At 34.9% G+C, this 23,780-nt stretch overlaps 1 protein-coding gene across 4 annotated transcripts in view; it reads right to left on the bottom strand.

Annotated features, from left to right (window-relative positions):
* Pclo (piccolo presynaptic cytomatrix protein) overlaps positions 1 to 4,907 on the bottom strand; it is a 402,900-nt gene extending 397,993 nt beyond the window's left edge. For all 4 annotated transcript variants that reach the window (XR_013435134.1, XM_021735866.3, XM_078040136.1 and 1 more), the window contains exon 1: positions 4,340 to 4,907. Coding sequence is in view for 3 of the 4 variants with exons in the window: in XM_021735866.3 (XP_021591541.2) it covers positions 4,340 to 4,584 (245 nt within the window). In the remaining variant the exon portion in view is untranslated. The remainder of the gene's footprint in view (positions 1 to 4,339) is intronic.
* Positions 4,908 to 23,780: the final 18,873 nt, after the last annotated feature.

Genomic DNA, 23,780 nt, shown 5'->3' with positions numbered 1-23,780 from the left:
AAATATTCATTTTAAAATGTGGGAGTTTGCTTGACTTTGAAACTGTACATTAGTTACATAAGGCATACAATGTGACATTAGGGGCTTCTGGGTAATGTAGGATAAATGATGCCTTTCTAGGGACATTAAGAAAATTGATAACCTATTCATATTTGCTCTATTCTATCTAGAAAGTTAACATCCATCAGATATTGTACCTTTAAACTTTATGGAATAAGGATCTCTACATTCATTAGATAGTCTTAAAAAATAAATCCATCTTTTTGTTAAGACCAATGGTATTTATATTTTCAAATAGATAATTCTTGATCTGAAATTTCTATTCAATGTTAACAAACATGCTTAAAGCATCTTGAGATACAGTCTGATATCCAAATAACAGCAAGCAAGGTATTTCCCCACTATTAGGAAGTACTGTTACTTTCCTCAAATAAAAATACACAGTGATCTGTATACTCAATATTGCTGCATTATTTATTATTATCACTGATAGATTATTCATAATAATATTTATTACTATTTAGATTGATATAAATATGTAAAAATTAATTTAAAGTTTCCTTTAAATTTGTAGAAAAATATGTAAGATGAACTTTTTAAAAATGGTAAATACTATCAATTTTAAATGACTATGGTTAAATAATTAAAATAGGTGTTTCTTAATATAAATATGTATAATTTACTCAAACATTACATTAAATGTTTACTTTTTAAATAAGCCATTCTTTACAAATAAATTTGCAACTAAAAGAGTATTACATATGTTACAGAAAATCAGATAATTGTTTAATTTGCCAAGTATTGCTTTTCAATTTTAGAAAAATTATAAGAGATAAGGATAAAGAAATAGAGATCCAATAGCACCTAAAATATAATAATAATAAAGCTCTACAGATTTTAAATCAGTGCACCAAAATTTACCTACTAAAAGTAAACTACAATTTTTAAATTTTGTATCATTCAATAATATACATTTTCCAAAACTTCCCTACTGATGTAGAAATCTGGGTACAGACCATGAGATAAGACACAGAAGAAAGAAGCATCAAAGACTCAGAATGGAAACAATCTATAAATGGCAATGTAGGGAAATATTTGTGATAACAGTAAATGCCAAAATTGAGATCAAGCTTCTTGCACCACACATTATAATTGCATGTTCTTCCTACAAACATTAAGTTAAGCTATATTTTAAAAATTCTCCCTGCCAGAAAAGACCTATGTAGCCATGAAGGTTGCTCTACCATGTAAACTCAATTTAAATTTTTGTTGTTGGAATTATGTAAATAAAACACAAAGATCTGAGACTGAGAAATAGAAGGAAAATCTTTAAGAGAAGGTATCAGCTTAATACCAAACAAAAACGTAAATCTACCTTAGTTAATTGTGGTCTTCTGTGAATTTTTGTTGGTTTAGCAGTTGTTGTGTTAAAACCAAAGTAATTAAAATATAATCTGTGCCTTGTACACTGGACCATGAACTCCTAGAGAGAGTGTATTTCACTCATCTTTCCATCACTAGAATCAATCCTGAAAACTAGTAGACAGGCATTAATGTTTGATGAATTAATGAATAAATGAATGGTTAACAATGAGCAAACTGATCAATGAACATGTTGGGTTTTTGTTTTACTCTAGATTAATGTTTCTTGAATTCTTTTTACCTCAAATTCTTCTATAGGCCCTCTACCATACAAATGGATATATCCCATACTCATTTTAAAACCTGGACTTTTCAGGTTGCCCTGGGAAAAAAAAACAGTAGTGCAGGTGGCTACTCAGTAGGGGAGACCCCAAGGAATACTAAGGGAAATAATCAATTTAGCCAGGACTCTTATATTCTATCAAAAAAGTTTTCTAGCAAGCCCTCTCATACAACAAATCTGTAGCCATAATAGAATGAATAGATGAAGTAATAAAATTGTACTACAATGAATAAAAAAATCTAGGAGGATTTTATTTGTATCCTGCCTTCTACTTCTAGCTTGTAGGTACTCAGGTTTAATGTTATCTTCTTTTTCATTTTATTATTGCCATCCCCAGAGAAGAATTTTTCTTTCAAACATTAGTAGAAAAGATATTTCAACTAAAATAAGGTCAATATGTATGCAAATATAAGAATGTAAAAGCATCTGGAATAAAAAAAATATTTTAATCCCCATTATGACTCTATAAGTATTATTAGCTCTATTTAGAGACAAGGAACCTGAGATATATTTTGGTTGTGAAGTGCATGTAATTAGCTATGAGTCAGTTAAAATCAATAGGATAAGAATCTCATTTTGGAACTGCCAATCCCTGTTTCTTAAAAATAATAATAATAATAATAATAAATCTCACTATGTCCAATTTGTATCTCTTTAACATCTGAAACTTTAAATAATGTGGATATGCTCTCATATGCATATATATAAATTAACATAATTCTAAAATTCTAAATGATAGAACTATGTTTCTCTGGTTATCATATGTGTGGTCAATTTTCCAAAAGTTATATACATTTTACAAAAATCTTTTAGTAAGATATAAGCATTTTGCAAAAATAAAAGAATACTGTTATTCGAGTATCTGGAGGAAGCCTTCACCAAGAACTGTTTAGGTCACAGATTACCTGTTCGTAACAATTCCACCATAACAAAATTTTAATGGAGAGCTTTAAGAATATATTATTTAATAAAATACTACATAAAGTAACATTTTATGGGCTAAAATAATATTTCTCAGCCACTCTCTGAACAGAAAAAAAAATCGAAGACCACACTTTTCTTGGTATTTGTAACCAGCATGCTAGACCTGTTGCATGTGCCTCTTTGGAAAAATTACAATGAGCTGGCATACATTTCTAAAAGGCTAATAAAAGCACTAGACCATGTTATTATCCTATGAAAATCTAGTATATGAACATTAAATGTTTTTACAAGTCAAGTTTTCATCAAGTAAATAAAAGAAATACATATTATAAACTCTATTACCGAGGTAATAAAAAGAAGGCTTTATATTAAAGAAATGACCCAATACATGAATAGTTTTTAAATACCAAAAAGCATATTTAATATAATGAGGCTAATTTTCATCAGTAGTGATTTTATTTCAAGATAAATAAGAACTTTACCTGACAGATTTTCCACACTTAAGATATTATGTGAAAATACTGTCACTGTCCATAATTCTTTAAGTTTCTCCTATATTAAGTTTAATATTATAGTTATCTGGAAAAATTATATACTTATACGATAGTGACTATGTTAAAATGCTCTTATTTTACAAAGTAGAGGACTATATACATCTGTATGTCCAGGTGTTTTGTATTTTCAATATCTTTAAAAAATCGTATATTTCCCTTCAGTGTCATAAGGAAGGGATGATTTCAGGACCATGGAAAGAGACTTGTTCTCTGATGAAGGGTGCAAAGTTAGTTTGTTTACAATTATAAAAGCAGGGCTAGCAACTATTATGCCCTTTTAGTACTTTAATTAGGAAACAACTGATTTATGGGATGAAGAAAAACAGTAGAAAAAGAAATGAATAGTTGATTTCAGATTAGCTCTCATAATTGCCGATACAAGTAGTCATTTATTTGTTTTGTTTTTTAAAGTGTGTAATGAAAACTAATTTTAAAGTAATAAAATGTTCTTCCATAAACTGAAAGTCACTTTTGCATAAAAAGATCAATGGTTTAAAAATGACATATGCTAATTCAGAAATACATGTACAGCACCTGCTCTGCTGTGACCAAACCATCTGTTTAATGCCACAACATATTTCAGGGTCTCACAACTGAATATATAAGGTGTGTTCGTTCTATGCTTTCTGCTTAAACAGCTCCTGTTCTCCTCTGGGGGTAAGGTGGAGAGGGCAAATCACTTCCAGAGAGATTAAGGGTATTGTTACAGGACTATTTAGACAACATTCGCAGAGAAAAAGACCCCCTGAAATGCTGAGGAGGTTTAAACAGATACAGGTAAACACCCAGCCCAGCTCTATCCATTTCCTAACACATTCACATTGTATTAATGGAAGACTTCCAGATTAGTAAAACACTGGAGGGCGTCTCTCCGTGCCATCCTAGAGGGAAAAGGTTCCAAAAGGCCAAAAATCACAACCTAAAATCACAGTTCCAAGAATGCAACCCTTTACTATCCCACTAGAAACTCCATAATGCATCATTTTTATTACGCCGGTGAAAAAGCTTATGATCTCTTTATCGCCACCCCATTAAGGAGAATAAAATGAACGGAGGCGACATATATGTACCGCCTTGTTAGCACATATGGGTTGGCACATATGTGCACGAGAACCTGTACATATATGCCCGGACATATACAGCATGCTGTGCGTGCCTGTGCATGGAAGGCGACTCCGCAGCGGCCGGGGGAACGCTTCCCTTGGGTAGCCCCTGCGCCCTTGACATGACAGCAGCGATCTGTCTCCTTTCCTCTTCGCTCAGCTGGCTCAGATCCGCCTCCATGCCGGCCGGGATCACGGTGTGCAAGGGGGTCCCCGCCCCGCCGGCCCCTCCTCCGGCCGCAGCCGCCACCAGCCCTTCGGGGAGCCCTTCCCCTTCCAAGCTCGCCTCGTTGCCCATGGCTCAGGGAGATTCGGGGCCGCTGCGCTCCCGCCTTGCGCTGCGTCCCGGTCGAGAAGCCCGCGGCCGGAGAAGCAATTGGAGCCGGGGTCCGCCCAGGGCGTGCAGGCTGCTGAGTCCTTGGTTCTGCACTCAGCTCAGTTGCTGGGAACGCCAGGCGAGGATTAGTCCCGTTTGCAGGTGACGCCCGCCAGAGCCGGTGTCTCCTCCATGTTGGACAGCGCCAGGCAACCTTTGCAGAAGACGCCTCCCCGACGCCGCCTCAGCGCCCTGAGCTGGGGAAAAGCAGATCTGAGCCGTGCCAGCCAGGCGCCGTCTGCCCCTCCCACCGCGCCCCGCCTCCTGCCCGCGCCCTCGCCGTGCGCGTGCGCCTCCGAACAGGTGATGCCCACGCCCCTCGCCCAGCCCACTCTGCGTCGCGCTGTGTCGCTCTTCGCTCTCACCACCGATTTAAAGGAGCCGAGCAAGAACACTGATAAAAACCAGGACCAAAGACCTGACGTTTCTTTCAGGCATATTTCAGGATGCCTCAACTTGAGTTTTAGCTGACCAGATTTAAGGGAGAGTGGGGAGGCAGTGGAGATAAGTGTCTGCTTCTAGCTTTGGTTCCTGGGATTTGTAGTTTCTTTCTTTCCTTTTTCTTTTTCTTTCTTTTCTTTTCTTTCTTTTTTTTTTTTTCTTAAGGGAGCGTTTTAAAAGATCCTAGGAAAGAGTTCAGGTAACTGGAAATGAAAAGGAAAGACACTTCATACCTTGGAGGGAAACTTCCCAAAAGGAGCCAAGAAAGGCCTTTTCATTTAGAACTTTCCAATTAGATTAAAACTATTTAAAGTGATACATAAACAAGCCGGTAAGGTTTTTGAATCCTTATAGCTTGTGTTGTAGTCCAAATGGACTACACAAAAGTAAAGGATTGTGGATAATGGGATATTGTGCACTAGGGGAACTATAGTAACATCTAGATTGTTAAATATTAAAATGTTATAGCGATGTTGAAATATTAAAAACGAGATTTTATCCCCTTCCTCCTCCACTCCACTTTAATTTTTTTTAACAAATATGGAGAGAAGACTGTATAAATGTAAATTAGTATGAATCACACAGCTGGTTAGCAGTATAGCTAGAACTAATATAACCCCCCCACCCACCCACCAAGCTTCTTGCTCCTCTTTAAGAGGGGACTTGTTTCACTCAGCTATTTTGCTGTTGTGAACAAAAGACCTGACAAGAACAATTAGAAGAGGAAAAGTTAATATTTGAGGGCCCACAGTTTCAGCAACCTCAGTCCATAGATGGCCAACTCCATTTCTAGGGGCCTGAGGTGAGACAAGATATGGTAGTAGGAGAATGTGGCAGAGGAAAGCAGCTGGGAACATGGCACCAGGAATCAGAGAGAGAGTTCTGTTCCAAAAGGACAGAATATAAACCCCAAAGGCAGGGGCTCAGGGAACCATTTCCACCAGCCTCATCCTGTCTGCTTGAAGTTATCACCAAGTAAATCCCAATGTGGGGATAAATGCGCTTATTAGATTAAACCTCTTATAACCCAATCATTTCACCTCTAAACTTTCTTGCATTGTTTCACACGAGGTTTTGGGGAAAACACATAACTAAAACATAACAGGACTGTTCTATTTCAGCACTGAATTTGTAATTCCAGTTTTGTTACCTGCATTTTCTCTCAATGTAGACTTAAAATCTCAACTACTGAGGTTAACAGAAATTCAAAAGCTAACAGTTGAGAAGGAATAAAAAAATCAAATGAATAGGTTGCTCACAGGGTACATTTCCAAGTTTTTTCTATAATAATCATATAGAAAGATATGTGCTTTTTACTTGTTTTAAAACTAAAAAGTAACACAGATGTAATAATTTATGATGATGTTTTGGTTTTAAAGATGGCTAGTTGTCAGACAAAGACATTGGTGGATTTCTTAAAGAAACTTTGAGTAAGCTTTGATTCTCTGATAACAAAAACTTCCAAAGTCAAAACTGCAGGAATCACTCATTGAAATAAAGAAGAGAATACTCTCTCTTCAAATAAATCAAGATTAGGCAACCTAATATTCTGATGGCCACATTTGCAGTCAAATACAATATACTCATAGCTCCTAAAAGTGAGTGTGCTTTGAAGAAGGACATAATTAGATACAGGAATGGAATCATAATACCTTCTTTTTCAAAACAGGTAGTTGTTTCATGGTCCAGACTGCCTGAGGATGAGTAGCATTCAAAGACAGATGTGAGAAAAAGGGAGATGGTTTACATGCTGGCTGTTTTCTCATAATATGCTCAAGTTTTGTGAGTATAAAATAATATATGATGGTTCACATCCACAAACCACAAGTTTAAAAAATTAATAAGATGAATAACCTTTCAGCCTCTAAACCTAGAACACTGATTAAGCAGGGGATATTAATTCCATATTCTTTGTCATCATTGGTAAAAGGAACCACTGAAGAAGAAATAATTGATAATATACAAAGTCATGTTGCTAGACAAATAAAAAAGCAATAATATGTAAATAAAAATATTGTGTAGCCCCTTTGTGAAGATATAGATTCACTTTCTCCTTCCCTCCTCTCTTCTAGGAGCAAATATCATCAGAAAAATAGGAGAATGGATTGTATGATAGGAAGAATAAAGAGACTATGAAACAAGAGAACTGATGCTGATGGCACTTTGGAAATATTTTGATTGTCTTCTTTTTAAATTTATTTTGCCTTTTAGACCTTTATAATTCTGAATTATTTAAAAAAGTATTTGTTTTTCTCCAAATCTTCTAATTGGGGCTGAGATGGCTTGTACTTAGAAAGTTTTTTGATCTAACGAGAAACACTGAAGCAGAGTCCAGGTATGTTCCTTATGTGTGAATTGTTAGAAATCAAAAGAACAAATATAAGAAGTTTAGTTCTGCTTTACAAAATTTCCTTTTGATTACCAGAAAAATATCAGAATTACTGATATTTTTACATGAACTGATAGTGCTATATCCCAAATCTTTATTGTTCCTTGTTCATTATTTATACTTAGTGTAATAATTATTTGAATTTTCATGGAGTTCAATGAACTGATAGTTCATGTATAATATATTCAACTTAATATGTTGGTCATGAAACAATTTCTGAAAACCTTTGCTAATGCATACTTTATGGTCATTAAAATGGCAACTCCATAGAACCAAACTTTTCCTTTCATTTAACTCTCTAGTCTCATTTCCCCAGGTATTTTCTAATTTAGTAGATAGAAGCCAACTTAACAATGATAATTCAAAACTAAACATGATTAGAGAATGCTACCTAGGAAGAGGGTGGGACCATCTACCCGTATCTTTACAGATTCCATTCAAACCAAGATTAAATCAAAACACCATCTGTGTGTTCCCATAAATGAAATGCCTGAATAAATTGAGGATTTTCAAAAGTTGCAGTTAAAGATTTCAAATATATAAAATATCTAGTCTCACTAGTTTTTAAATACTTACAATTAAATTATCTTCCTATAATCTAATTCTTCCTATTTAACTAAAAATATTTGTTTGTACTTATTAAAGTCTTTTTAGAAAACAATAATATTAATACCATTATCATGATAATGCTGATGAATGTTTTGTAGAAAAAAAGGTCTTTTGTCACTTAAATTTGAGAATATAAATCAATTCAGGCTTTCTGAAAAATAATTTGACAAGAGTTATCAATTACCTTAAAAAGATTTTTAATCTATGATATATTTCTGGAAATAATTTCTCAAGAATCATTTGAGTTATGAAAAATGGTTTTGTGAAAAAGATGTTCAGTGGTTGTTATGTATGATAACAATAAATATAAATAACCATTACAGTTTCAACACATAAGAATAGAGAAATAAAATCTGGCACAACAAGGTGATAATATTTTATGAATATATTTATTTAAAATATAAGAAATGGTGACATAGTATACACCATATAGTGTTTTCATATGATGTGATGAGTGCTAAAACTCAAATGAATCTTATTCTGTGTTTAAAAGTACATGACATTTTATGTATGACGGATCCGTAAGCATATAAATATAGACAACATAGCTTATAATTTTTATGATGGTGTATATACATATGTTCCTTTTTTATGTTCCTTCTGTAATAGAAGATGATAGAGGATTGTGTTCATATAGTGAAGGAAGAACCTGCAGTGGCTTAAGGTTCAGCATTTAAGTTTTTTGATGGTTGAGCTGCTTCTGAATTGCTGCTCTCAGCCATTTTTGTTAACTCTAAAGTGGTATTTATAGCTAGAATGTAGGAAATTCAGTGAAATTACAGTTGATTATGAACTGGCTTCTCAATTTTGAAAGAAAAATCATAAAGGTGTTTTAGAGAAAACTTTGAAATATATATTTAAAATTCTGACATCTGAAACTTCAATTTCTCTCATTCATACTCTTCCAAAGTTAATCTATAATTTAAATGAACAAGTCACCTATATTTAAACTATGTTCCTATATACTTATGGTATATAAAATAGTCATAAAATTTGTTTCTGTCACTTTAAAGTATTTATTTCATAAATTTAAACATATTAAGAAGTCATGTTATATCTTAGATGATTAAGCATTATTTATCAATTTATAAATGAACTTTGAAATCTACTGTATAGAAAATGGGGACATGTGTGCAGGTCTTATTCTTGATGATTTTTGATTGACAATGTCCAACTTTAAATCCGATCTCTGCCATCTCTCTGCCAATCTCTGCCATTTGGATGCATATGTCATTGACTTTTCAGATCTTGAGGTTCCTTAGCTGTAAAAATAGAGAAAATAATACTTCTACCTCTCTACATGGTTGTGACAATTCAATGAGAAAAAGGTGTGAATGTACTTGTAAACTATCAGATATACTATCTGAGTGTGGTAGATTTTTACAGTACTAGTGCCCAATGAATCACTACTCTTCATATCCACCACTCTTTGCACCTCCTATCAAGAGGTAGAGTTGATTTCTTTGCCCCTGAACTAGAACTGAACACTTTGTTTTTTTAATCAAACCATGGGGGGTATAGGGAGAAATATTATATAATTTCTCAGGTTAGCCTTCCAGTTTTGCCCTCTGTGTATCCTAAGAACTCGATGTTCTGAAAAAGCCCAAGTTGGTGAGACAGTAGAGCAAGCAGCCTATCCTGTCCTGTAGCTATCTCCACTGAGGCCTTAGTAAAACCCCTTAAAGCACACTGACTCAGTTGGGACCCCTGCTGGCTAGACATATCAGTGAACCAGGTGAGAACAGGAAAACATGTGCAATCAAACCAAAGAATCACAAAAGGCAGTCCAGACATTGAAAGAATGCAGAGCTTATATCCAAGTTGATACACATTACAGTCATAGGCAATATAGCAACCAGAGTACAAAAAGCCATCTGATATCTGTTTCAGTCAAAACAAAAGAAATTACCTTTAAGAGAATGTATCATCTTTTCAAAGCTAGCAGAATGTGCTAAAGTGCAAGGTTTGTATGGGTTTTCCAGGAGCACCATAGTTTCCTGTGTACTAATTCTAAGCTCATGGAAGAAAACATTGGGAAATTTTTATCTTGCATAGGTCTTTGTGCAAGCAGAAAAAAAAATACATGACTTTTAATAGTGATGTGTAAAATGTAATTGGAAAAAATTATAAATTGCTCATATTACAGTGCTTAAATTCCTAACAGTGTATTACATGTATCTATAGCTATTTTGAAAATTGTTGCTATCTGGGCCTCACCTCAAGATAATTAAACCAGAATCATGAGGTGAGGTGATAGCATAAATATTTCTAGAACTCCCTAGATAACTGTAATATTTAGATTAGGTTTAGGACCACTGCTCTGAAAGGATAGCAAGTTTAAATATCAGAATTACAAGACCAAAGACCAGGAAAAGGCATCTGAGATGCAGTCTAGACTTTTATTTGAAGCTATGTCAAAAGCTATCATGAGAAATTTTTGAAGAAAAAGGTAGAAGGCACAGATTACCTTGTTTAAATTGGTATGTCTGCTTTTTGAATATAGGGTACAGTTCAGGTCACTGTGTGATAGTACTAGAGGGGTAGAGTAAATTAAATGAGAAGATTAATTAATCACTTCATTCTAGAAGATTGAAGAGGACACTGTAGCATATTACTGAATAATGTGCACAAGAAAATTCACTCAGATCTGATAAACTGAAACTAAGGGGCTTTTTGGATACATGAAAAAAGATCACCTTTAGTCAAATAAACAGAGTCTGGTTCAATTAATTATTCGTATCCCATATTAGGTGAAAGATGCTTACTCCTCACTAACATCAGTTTGGGTCAAGTGTCCAACTTGCTCTAGGATTATGTTTGACCTCATGACAATACTCCACCTCTTAAAAATGTGTGACTTTCAGGCCTGGCACAAAAGAATTCTAGTGTGTGCTCCTCTGAGACAGGGATGGAATCAACAGGCCACTCTAATGGTTCCATGGATTAAAGATAATAGAGCTGTTGGGCAGGTTCCCTAAGAGTGACTATGTGTGGAATTCTACTTTCTTTTACTAGGATCACCTTAGGCTGTAGTTTGGATCTTAAATGTCCCCCAAAGGCCCTTGTGTTAATGGTTTCATCCCCAGTATATCACTTTTTGGGAGATGATGTGAACTTTAAAAGGTGGGTACTAATGGGAGGTCTTTAGGTCATTGGGGGTATGCCCTTAATGAGAACTATAGTAACTCAGCCCCTTCCTTACCCTTTTTCACTCCATGATCATGAGGTGAGCAGTTTTGTTCTCATGTGCTCTCACCATTAGCCTAGAGTAACAGGACCTATTGTTCATGAACTGGAACCTTCAAAACCATGAGCCAAAATAAACCTTTTATCTTTATAAGTTAATTATCTCATGTATTTCATTATGGTGACTAACAAGACTTCCTTGAACAGTTCTGTCAAAGTTTTAGTCAATTTTCACTGCTATGACTAAAAGGACCCAACCAGAAGAACTGCCAAAGAGGAAAAGTTTATTTGAGGGCTCAGAGTTTCAGACATCTCAAACCCTAGACAACAGGCTCCATTCCTTGGGGCTCTAGGTAAAGCAGAACATCATGAGAGAAGAGTGTGGCAGATGGAAGCAGCTCACATCATGATCAGTAAGCAGAGAGAGAGGGACTCCACTCTCCAGATACAAAATATATACTCCTTAGCCGTGCCCCCCAATGAACCACTTCCTCTATTGATATCCCACCTGCCTCCAGTTACCATTAAGTTAATCCCACTAGGGATTAATTCACTAATTAGGTTGAGGCTATAATGCAACCATTTCTCCACAAACCTTGCATTATCTCACATGTGAGCTTTTGGGGGATACTACATCTAAACCATAACAATCAATGAGGAGGAGAAATATTATGTTTGAGCCATAGTAGATTTTTGTTTCTTGATCTTTTTTAGAAGTAGTCAGTGTTAACTAATACAAGATGCTTGGAAGTATTTCTTCACAAAAGAAATTACCTTTAATAGAATATATCATCTTTTCGAAGCTAGCAGAATGAGTATAACTAGGTGCCTAACTGATTCCAAAACATGCCTTGTTCTCTCCTCTACAGCCATTTCTGCTTTTCCTCAACCTGCCAGGATTGTTTCTTTGCCTCTCTCAATCCATGCATTTATTAAGCTCAAAGTGATTTGCCATGAGAAGACCTTTTCCTATTCTACAGGTTAGTGTTAGTGTCCATTATTATTTAAGAATATTATTGTTCATTTGACATTTACATATGGTCTTGCTTAATTTGCTTAATTTTTCAGCAATAAATTCTTAGAATGATGCAAAATTTGGTTATTGCTCTTGGAATCCTATCAGTATCTAGTGTACAAAGTGAATGCTCAAACCAACAGACAATAAGTGCATTATTTAGTTAGAAGTCTTCAGGTTAAAAATGTGTATGATGCAAAAATTGCATTCACTTATCTTGGGTAGGACATTTATAAAATGAGGGAATTATTTAATTGAGATTAAAGAAATCTCTCTTATAATGATGCAATTCTAATCCTTGAATATTGCATTATATTTAATATATTTCTAAGTCTCTCTGCTAAGAATTTTATATATTTTATCCCATATAGTCCTTCTGACAATCTTGTTATATATATGACCATTTTGTCCATTTTATAATCCAAAAAATGAGATTCATAGAAGTTATTTAAATTTCTTTCTTTCTTTTCTTTTTTCTTTCTTTCTTTCTTTCTTTCTTTTTTTTTTTTTGGTGGTGAGGTACCTGGGATTGAACTCAGGGGCACTCAACCCTGAGCCACATCCCCAGCCCTAATTTGTATTTTATTTAGAGACAGGGTCTCACTGATTTGCTTAACACCTCACTTTAGCACTTTGTACTCGCAATCCTCTTGCCCTAGGCTCCTGAGCCACTGTGATTATAGGTGTGCATTACCACACTTAAATTTCTGTGAGCCCTTTGTTTAAATATTCCATGTAGCCAGAGGTGAAAAAATGATAATATAAAAAAATCTATGAAAAAATTCTCACTATTCTGATTTTATAAGATAATTCAGTAAGAAATTATCCGTATCAGTTTTTCATTTATATTTTCATATAGGGCTGGATGTCTTTATCTCAAACCATAGGGTAAGAATTGTACTGTTCACCATTTCAGGAGCTATTTGGAGAGTGTTTAATTTTATTCCAACCATGGTCGAGATTTGCCAGGTTAATTATTGATGAATAAGCTGAGGATGGAAAGGATTTCATATAATTCTGCCTGAGGCTTCCCATATCTTCCCCAACTCAACTTACTGCTCACATAAAAAGATCAGTGTCTGCTGTTGGCAGATGGTCCATAACCTGCCTGCAATAATAATACTTCATGTTTTCTAATGGCATTCACTATAGGGAACTCAAACTTCTGAAAATTGACAGTCACTTTTACAGGTCTGTTTTACAAATGGTTAAACTTCAGAAATGAATCTCCAGCATATCTCTGGAATTATTTACACTAGAGAAGTTTAATTTTTTACACATTTTATTTTCATTTTCCATCTCATAGGACCGTCTTAATCATTGGTTCAAAATCTGAGCTCTTAAAAGAAAAAAAGTAATTATATAAATCTAATAAATGATGCTCCAAGATAGATAATCAGGCTGTTTTATTGATTTTCTTGTGATTCTTGGTGGGAAGCAGTGGCTATTTTCAATCATAGAAAGTAAAACAGAAGTTGCTTGAGATATTTTCCATAGAGGAAAGGGCTCTTTTTGAAGAGAACAAAGATATAGTTTGTTTTTTTCCTAGCCATTTTTGTATGTTTCATTCCATTCTCAATTGTGTCCTGAAGAAAGTTGAACCATCTTGTGCCAAGAGCCTGGCCATATCTTGCTGCTTACCTGTTGGCTCTAGGTGGCCAAGAGGCCAGGCCAGTCCTAAAGTGTCTCACCTGCCAGCCTCCCTCTCCCTCACCAGCTGGTGGTGATTTCCAGGCTTGGCTCAGCAGGGCAGGCTTTCTTCATTCAGTAATCATTTTAAATACCTACTATGCACTGGTGCTCCAGAAATAATGGGATACAAAAGAGACCACTTTCCTGTTCTATAGAGTTTATGTTGTACTGAAGTAAACAGACATTTTTTTTTTTAAAGAGAGAGAGAGAGAGAGAATTTTTAATATTTATTTTTAAACAATAAATATTTAATTTATTAAATTAAATATGCTGATGTTATGTCAGCAGACACAACATCTTTGTTTGTATATAGTGCTGAGGATCGAACCCGGGCCACACGCATGCCAGGCGAGCGCACTACTGCTTGAGCCACATCCCCAGTCCCATGAAGTAAACAGACATTTTAAAGATTTTACAGACTTCTTATATTGACAATGAAAAGCTAAGATTTTTTTTAAACCATCTTGTTAAAAATAACTAAGAAGTCAGCCAAAATTCATTTTAAAGAATATGAAGGTACATCAAAGAGCTGACAGTTTAGTGAGGTAAAAACTCAAGGGAAATGGGAAATAGTGAGTGAACTATTTTAGTGCTAAGAACATTTGCTGATTCAGAAAAATGTGCATGTTCCTTTCAACAACCTTCTTGGGTGAGGGGGAAAAAAAAGTCTATAGACTCTGCAAATAAATGCATTGAGTCTAACTTGAGATTCTCCCAATAAAAAACTGGAACACCAAAGGCTACCCGGTAAGGGTGAACTAGAATAAGATCACTTCTTTCTTTAAATTGCTTAAGTTTGCATGGAAGCACAAAGTGCCCTGAACTGTTAGTACCTCTAAGTGAAAGGAAAAAGAAAATGCAAATCAGCCACATATGGTGGTACACTCCTGTAATCCCAGCGGCTCAGGAGGCCCAGGCAGAAGGATCATGATTCAAATCCTGCCTCAGCAAAAAGTGGGACATTAAGAAACTCAGTGAGACCCTGTCTCTAAATAAAATACAAAAAATAGGGCTGGGGATATGGCTCAGTTGTTGAGTGCCCATGAGTTCAATCCTCAGTACCAAAAAAGAAAAAAAAAAAAAACAGCAAATCAAATCTAAAGAAAATCACTTCCATCCTAGACCTGTATGCTCCTGTATGCTTTTTGCTATTTCTGGGAAAGAAGAGGTGATGTATGTGGAGATGTAAGGGTTTTCCAGAAGTGCTGGTGAAATGTAGCTAAAATTTAGAATGTCTCATGAGAATAGGGAAAGAACCTGCAGAGAATGAAATAGAAATAGATAAAGCAATCATGAAATTCATATGGAAAAATAAAAGACCCAGAATAGCAAAAGCAATTCTAAGCAGTTAGTGTGAATCAGGAGGTGTAGCGATACCAGATTTCAAACTGTACTACAGAGCAATAGTAACAAAAACAGCATGGTACTGGTACAAAAACAGGCGGGTGGACCAATGGTATAGAATAGAGGACACAGAAACCAATCCACAAAATTACAACTATCTTATATTCGATAAAGGGGCTAAAAGCATGCAATGGAGGAAGGATAGCATCTTCAACAAATGGTGCTGGGGAAACTGGAAATCCATATGCAACAAAATGAAACTAAATCCCCTTCTCTCGCCATGCACAAAAGTTAACTCAAAATGGATCAAGGACCTTGATATCAAATCAGAGACTATGCATCTGATAGAAGAAAAGGTTGGCTCCGATCTACATATTGTGGGGTCGGGCTCCAAATTCCTTAATGAGACACCATAGCACAAGAGTTAATAATAAGAATCAACAAATGGGACTTACTTAAACTAAAAAGTTTTTTCTCAGCAAGAGAAACAATAAGAGAGGTAAACAGGGAGCCTACATCATGGGAACAAATTTTTACTCCTCACACTTCAGATAGAGCCCTAATATCCAGAGTATACAAAGAACTCAAAAAATTAAACAATAAGAAAACAAATAACCCAATCAACAAATGGGCCAAAGACCTGAATAGACACTTCTCAGAGGAGGACATACAATCAATCAACAAGTACATGAAAAAATGCTCACCATCTCTAGCAGTCAGAGAAATGCAAATCAAAACCACCCTAAGATACCATCTCACTCCAGTAAGGCTGGCAGCCATTCTGAAGTCAAACAACAACAAGTGCTGGCGAGGATGTGGGGAAAAGGATACTCTTGTACATTGCTGGTGGGACTGCAAATTGGTGCAGCCAATTTGGAAAGCAGTTTGGAGATTCCTGGGAAAGCTGGGAATGGAACCACCATTTGACCCAGCTATTGCCCTTCTCGGACTATTCCCTGAAGACCTTAAAAGAGCGTACTACAGGGATACTGCCACATCGATGTTCATAGCAGCACAATTCACAATAGCTAGACTGTGGAACCAACCCAGATGCCCTTCAATAGATGAATGGATTAAAAAATGTGGCATTTATACACAGTGAAGTACTACCCAGCACTAAAAAATGACAAAATCGTGGAATTTGCAGGGAAATGGATGGCATTAGAGCAGATTATGCTAAGTGAAGCTAGCCAATCCCTAAAAAACAAATGCCAAATGTCTTCTTTGATATAATGAGAGCAACAAAGATCAGAGCAGGGAGGAAGAGCAGGAAGAAAAGATTAACATTAAACAGAGACATGAGGTGGGAGGGAAAGGGAGAGAAAAGGGAAATTGCATAGAAATGGAAGGAGACCCTCAATATTATATAAAATTACATATAAGAGGTTGTGAGGGGAATGGAAAAAAAAAACAAGGACAGAAATGAATTACAGTAGATGGGGTAGAGAGAGAAGATGGGAGGGGAGGGGGGATAGTAGAGGATAGGAAAGGTAGCAGAGTACAACAGTTACTAATATGACATTATGTAAAAATGTGGATGTGTAAACGATGTGATTCTGTAATCTTTGTAATGTTTTGAACAACCAATAAAAATAAATAAATAAATAGATAAATAAATAAATAAATAAATAAATAAAGAAAGAAAGAAAGAAAGAAAGAAAGAAAGAAAGAAAGCAAAACAGTGACCAATAGAGGGACTCACCTGATCCTTAAGCCAGATGTTGTAGTAACTACCTTTGATCTTTCTTGGCAAAGTTTGGTCCTTGAACCTTTCAAATCAACCAAATTTTCAAGCCTAACCTCAGACCTACTGCATTAGAATGTGCATTTTATCAAAATATCCTGATGATTCATATGCATATTAAAATTTGAAGTAACAAATGCGAATAATGAAGTCTGAACTAGATCAAGAAAATGGGGAAGAGGAAGAATCCATGGAAAAATAGATGCCATAGAGTCTCTATGGTTTCTACATTAAGCACCTGAAAAGATGATGCTTTGTTTTCAAATTCTGTGGCATACACAAAGCCAATAAGAGAAGGGAAACAATATTATATAACTTTTTTTTTTTCACTTTATGCTATTGGCTTAGAGAGTGTTGGCATTTAGACAGTACACGCATTTGGTTATGGTGGTGGTGTAATTAGAATTCAATACCTAAGTCTAGAACCAATGTTCTTTCTCTGAGCACATTATTGGATTGTCTTTTCTAGTTGTGAAAAGCAAGGCTGATTATGAAAGATATTTAACAATGTTTTTTTAAAACTTAGAAATATTTATATTATCCCAGTAAACATCAATATTTCTTTAAGCATGAAATTATGCTACTAAAAATTGTTCACAACTTCTTGTTAACCATCTGAAAATAATGTACTACAATTTGTTCCTAAAACATAGGAGAAGGTAATATTAAAACAAAATCAAATTAAATTAAATACAAATAAAAATGCACAGTTTAACAAATTTTGAATTAAATAAAGGCAGATGGACACATTTTGAGAATGCAGTTTGGGCAAGAACTTTTGGAAAGCTTTAGGAATACTTATACAGGTATCAGTGGGTGAAGTGGTGATCACATGTTCATTTCTTCTTCCATCGTTGTAGAGAAGACAAACCAAATGCAAGAGGACTCAACATACCCCACCAATGTACTTTGTACCTCTCACAGTAACTTGCAAGTGCTGTTATTTTTAATTAGGAGATTTCTCATTAAAAGTTTAGGGTTTTTGTTTTTTGTTTTTTGTTTTTTTTTTTTTGTTTTTTTTTTTTTGCTTTTTTTGAAACCCAAAGCTGAAGCATTGAGTTCATTCTAGCTTGGCGACAATCATATGCAGTTGGGGTGGTAGGCTCTCCTTTAAATTTGCTCCACCTGACATCTTAGGTTATGTGCAATTCTGCCTCCTATGGACTCTCTGTATTTGACTACTCCATAGTCTCCACTTCTCATGAAAAATAGAGAACACAGTCTTCGACTAATTAGTAATATCAACTAATGGTTACAAATTTCATAATTTGTTTTGGACCAGTCAATCGACCTACAGTTTTTAAACATGGGGGACAACATACACAATATAGATTCCAGTCACATTTTCTTCTTTGCATCTCCACTGATTCTGTTATCGATTTTCCTTTGAGGCATGTTGGTTTGTGTGCCTGAATTGTAATTAGTGACAGGTTGAACTTCCTCTGTACCTGAATGTGTTAGAGTTGCAATTACCAATCATGTAGGAAGAATAATAGTGATGGCGATATAAAAAGAAAAAAATCTTTCTTCTAACTTAGTGTCTAGATGGTTTTTGTAGTGAACATTTTTCCTTTAGCTGAAACTGTTTCCCTGAGCAAATAATTTCTATAAAATGAAGACTCACTTTCTATGTAACTATTCTTATTTCTAGAAATCTGTTTGAGGCTAATAATTAATATTGGCCTATATTCTTTTATAAATCACTGTTTTGGAGATTAAATATTCTATGAGTCTTACTAATTTAGAGAAGTTAGCAATATTTAAAGACCTTCTAGATACTTGCAAAGATTAACCTATTGTACATCTGACAATAAATTTGATACGAAAAAACGGTCCATTTAACCTTTAAAGCTCACATTACATTTTTATACTCCTTTCAGAGAAAAAAAAAAACAAACCTCTGGCTCAAGCCAGAAATATTTGTTACTTGTGATACATTATTTTCCTGAAGTCTAAGTTGTATAATCCATAAACTATGGCAAAAATATTCCCATCCAGATTTATTTTTCCCTTGAGCACTATTTGAACCCTTTTATCTCCTTCAAGATTTGTCTCATTATCTTTCTTCTTTGTCAGTGATCAGGTATTCCACTGCACTTGTATTGTCACCTCAGTTTCATTCCATCTGAATCTTGCCCAAACATCATGGACCTCCTGAAAGGCTCCTCATCTGTAAAACCATCCCTGCTCACTCTACTGCTATCTTCTGAATCAAATACTTAGTGAACACCATGTGCCTTATTGAAATATTATTTCTCTTATGAAATAAATATGTATCAATTCCTTTAGTGATATGGTTACAAAATAAATTGAAAGTATTCCATGCTTTTTTATTCTACTGGATTATTTTCCATGGGAAAGATTCTATAAATACTCACTGACAAATAGCCTAGTTCTGAGATCTAAAAGCTTAAATCAAAGATTCAGTACCATCAAATTTTCTGTCTCTACAGTGTCTCTCCTATCAGCAGACAAACATATTTCTATTCCCAGTCTGTTTTTTTAAAAAAATCCTCTTTTGATCTCATTTTTCCCTCCAGCTACAGCCCATTTCTCTACCCCACTTTATAGCTTAATTTATGATCTTACCCAGATTTAAATGTCCAGGCCATATGATATCTAATAGTTATATAAAATTAACATGTCCAAGCATTATTGATCTTCACCTTGACGCACAAAGTACTAATCTATTTCTACATTTCATTAGTAACTCTGTCTCCAGTTTTAAAGTCAGAGTGTGGGAACATTTTTAACTCTTATTCCTCTTATATACAATATCCAATCCAATGACAAACTCCATTGCCACTAGCTTCAAGAATTAGCTTGTATGTGAATACTTTTTAACTTGACCTTGCTTCTACTTAACTACACAATTATCTGCTGATCAAAAAATTACAACAGCCTCTTATGGAGTCTTCTAATGGCAGTCTGTTCTCCTCATTAAAGCCAGAGTGATGCCATCAAGTTATATAGTTCCTCTGACTCATCCATTGTCTTCCCATCTTAGTCAAGGAAGAAGCCAAACAAACACTTTACAAAGATTCACAAAGTCCCATGTGATATTCACATGCCCCCCACCATCTCCTAGCATTCTCTCTTTAACTTTACAGCCATATGCATCAACTAATTATTCTTCAAACATACCAGCTATGCTTTGTTCTTGCCTTTCTGTGTACCTGCAACATTATTTCATTCTGTGCCCAAATAGCTCCATGTTTTCTCTTTAATTGTTGCGCCAGCATCACCTTCTTAGTAAGACTTTGCATGAACAGTCTCTTTAAAATGGTAACCTCTGCCCATATTAGAGGTCCTCATTGTCCTCTATTGCTTTATGTTTATTCACATCACTTATCTACATCTGATACATCATGTATTTTACCTATTTACTTTGAATTCTCAACCAGAAAGTATGCTACAAAAGGAACAGGGGGTTCCTTTTGCTATGATGTTCAATGATTTATCTCTAATGCCCAGAACAGTGCTTGACACATAGTAGATATTCAATTAATATTTTCTAAATATAAGAATGGTTGAATGAATGAATAATTTATGATATATTAACAGGGCGCCAATTGTAAAATTATGGGTCAAATTAAGTTATAATTTATTTTCTCTGATAAAGAAAAATTTTCACGATATCTTTGGATGATATAAGTTACTTTATTTTTTTATTGGACCTATGTAGCACATATTCATTATGACCTTCTGAAACTGTCTCCACCTCTCACTTTTTCTTGAAGCTATCCACTTACCTCTCTAATGAATATTGTGTAATATGTTGCTTGTACAATATAGACTCAACATGCTCAAAACTTATCATATCCTCTTATCATAATGAATTTACTCACTCTGCTATGCTAACCCTATCAACAATGGCAATAGTTCTTGTCCACGCCAGTTATGCAACATTTCTCCCAGTATCTTCTTCATCTACTCTAATTTTATAATAACACCTCAAAGATAAAAATTTCAGGCATAATCCACCTTTTCCCTATAATTTAAAGCAAATGTGGCAAGATAGTTTTGGAAAGAAAAACTTGGGAGACTTTTTTTTTTCTGTTTTCTTGTTTTATACTAACACACACACATGCATACACACACTACAGAATTTTTTCAGGGTTGAATGTAGAAGCCAGGTCATAAGGAGCAAAAAATTGAACAAAGACAGAAAAATGAATGTCTAGTATCCATACAGATAGGTAATCATATGTAGTACATGGTGCTTTCAAAGATACACTGTCCTACATATAATGGTGATTAGACTTTCCAAAGATCCACACATTTGAGTCAACTCAGAGATGAAGAGTACTCAGACACAAAAGGAAGCTATATGCAGACCAGAACAGTGGTGTTCTTAGGGACCCCAAGATGACCAATGGCCAATGGCCTCCTTTGCTTTTGCATGAGATCTTTAATGTTAGCAACAAATGGAAACCTGAGTCCCATTAATGACTGATGATTTAGTCAGTTTTTGTTGTTTGTTTGTTTGTTTGTTTTGGTGTGGCTGTGACTAAAGGATCTGGCCAGAACGATTTTAGGGGAGGAAAAGTTTATTTAGGGGCTCAAGGTTTCAAAGGTCTCAATCCATAGATAGCAGATTCCATTCCTCAGGCCTAATGGTGAGGCTGAACATCATGGAGGAAGAGTGAGGCAGAGGGAAGCATATTACATGATGATCAGAAAGCAAAGAGAGATCTCTACTTGCTACAAACTAATAAATGCCCCAAAGTCATGGCCCCAATGCCCACCTCCTCCTACCTACATTCAATTACCACTCTTAATCCCTACCAGGGGATTAATTCACTAATTGGGATAAGACTCTCACAACCCAATCATTTCTCCTCTGAACTTTCTTGCATTGTCTCCACATGTGAGCTTTTGGGGGATACCTCACATCCAAACCATAACAACTGAGATTGAATGTCCCAGCAGAATGGTGCTTCTATCATTCAAAGGAAATAATTATTCATGGTATTTAATATATGTTGTCTAAGATTTATACTATTTAACCAACAATCTTTCTTTCTCTTCCTCACTTTTTCACTTACTCTCTCTCCCCTTCTCTTTTAAGAAACAAAGATACTCAATGATGAAAATTTAAGATAATATCATTATTTAATAACAACCATAGAATTAAAAAAGAAAAGAAAAGCACTGAAGTCCTAAGAACTGCAACTATTCATCATATCTTTTAAAGTTGGGAGAAACTAATCTCTTCTTTTATTTCTCATTTTTCCTGTATCACACATTTAATAAGTAGCATTGTTCACTGACATAAAACACATAGTACTCATAAATTAGGATCAAAATCTTTCCAAAACCAGAATCTTACAAAATGAAGTACAGAGATTAGGAGCAAGCACCTGTTGCAGATCGGATGACAAGGGTAAGAAATGATAAGCTTGAACATGTGTGTTTTGACTCAAGTATTTTCATGCATCCTTTATTAAGGGGCATTTTTTGAACCAGCCTTAGAGATGAGGTAGAGAGAAGAAGGTAGAAGCTAGATCAAGGAGGAATGTTAAGCCAAATCAAGGGATTTGGATTGTTATTCCAAGAGAAATGGGAAGCCATTAGAAGCTATTAATTACAAGATTAACATGGTTGGATTTACATTTTAAAGGATCATCTGGAAGCTTTGTAGATAATAATATCAAAAGTAACATGATTAGAAGTATTTCATTCATCTCTTTATTTCTAATTCCTTGTAGTATATTGGCTAGAGAATGAGTTGCAATGACTTTGGTATTAAAACGTAATTACATTTTGAAGTTTATAGATAAGCCAAGGGAGGAAGGCTGTAATGATCTATGTGGTAATATATTAGAGTTGGAGACACCTTTATAAACTCATGTTTTGTTTAACAGAAATGTACAGACAAAATTATTTACATACTTGAATAGATATATTGGTTTGTATACACGTTTATATACACATGTATTTTCTTGGTTTTTCTGAAGAGAGAATGGAAAGCACAACATCCCATTAGTAGTGAGACCACTGACCACCCTGTTTTTTATTTCTTATATCATACTTCAATAAACAGAACAAGGACTTCTTAGAAAACTGATTGATTCTAGGGTTGAGGCAGTAAACATACATGAGTCTTGACCTTTTTGTGTCTGAATGTAAGAAAGTACTAAAAATGAAAAACTCAAACTGATAGGGTATGTCAAATGGACACATGAGCATCTGAAACAGCTGCCAATGGCCATGGGTGAAACAATATGAACAACAAAATAAAGTAGCATTGGATTACCTCTCAAAGTATAAAATTATATCCATGAGTTTATCCTGATATAATTAAATGAAAGAATGAATAAATGGGAAAAGAGAGATGAATCTCCCACATGGAATTCCAAATAACTGGAACATAATTCAAGGTGGCAGAGTGTAGTGCTTCAGTTCTTAAATATAGGTTTTATAAATAACTTTCTTCTAAAGATTACAGCACAGAAGGGGATCTGAAGGATTAACAGTAGAAAAATCCAACAAACAATATGTCAGCTAGATGATCATGGTCAGCACTAACAGGCAAAAGTCATGTTGATAGTAGGTACGCTTGATATATAATAAAAACAGTGTGCTACTGTTTTCAGAGGTATACTGTGGCCTTGATCCCAGAAACCTATAATAGTTAAATCATCAGAAAAATATCATAAAGATCCCAACTGAGCATCAACACTTAAAATACCTGA

Source organism: Ictidomys tridecemlineatus, chromosome 2 (assembly GCF_052094955.1).
Source record: "Ictidomys tridecemlineatus isolate mIctTri1 chromosome 2, mIctTri1.hap1, whole genome shotgun sequence".
Taxonomy (NCBI): domain Eukaryota; kingdom Metazoa; phylum Chordata; class Mammalia; order Rodentia; family Sciuridae; genus Ictidomys; species Ictidomys tridecemlineatus.
This window is presented reverse-complemented; position numbering and strand designations above follow the sequence as displayed.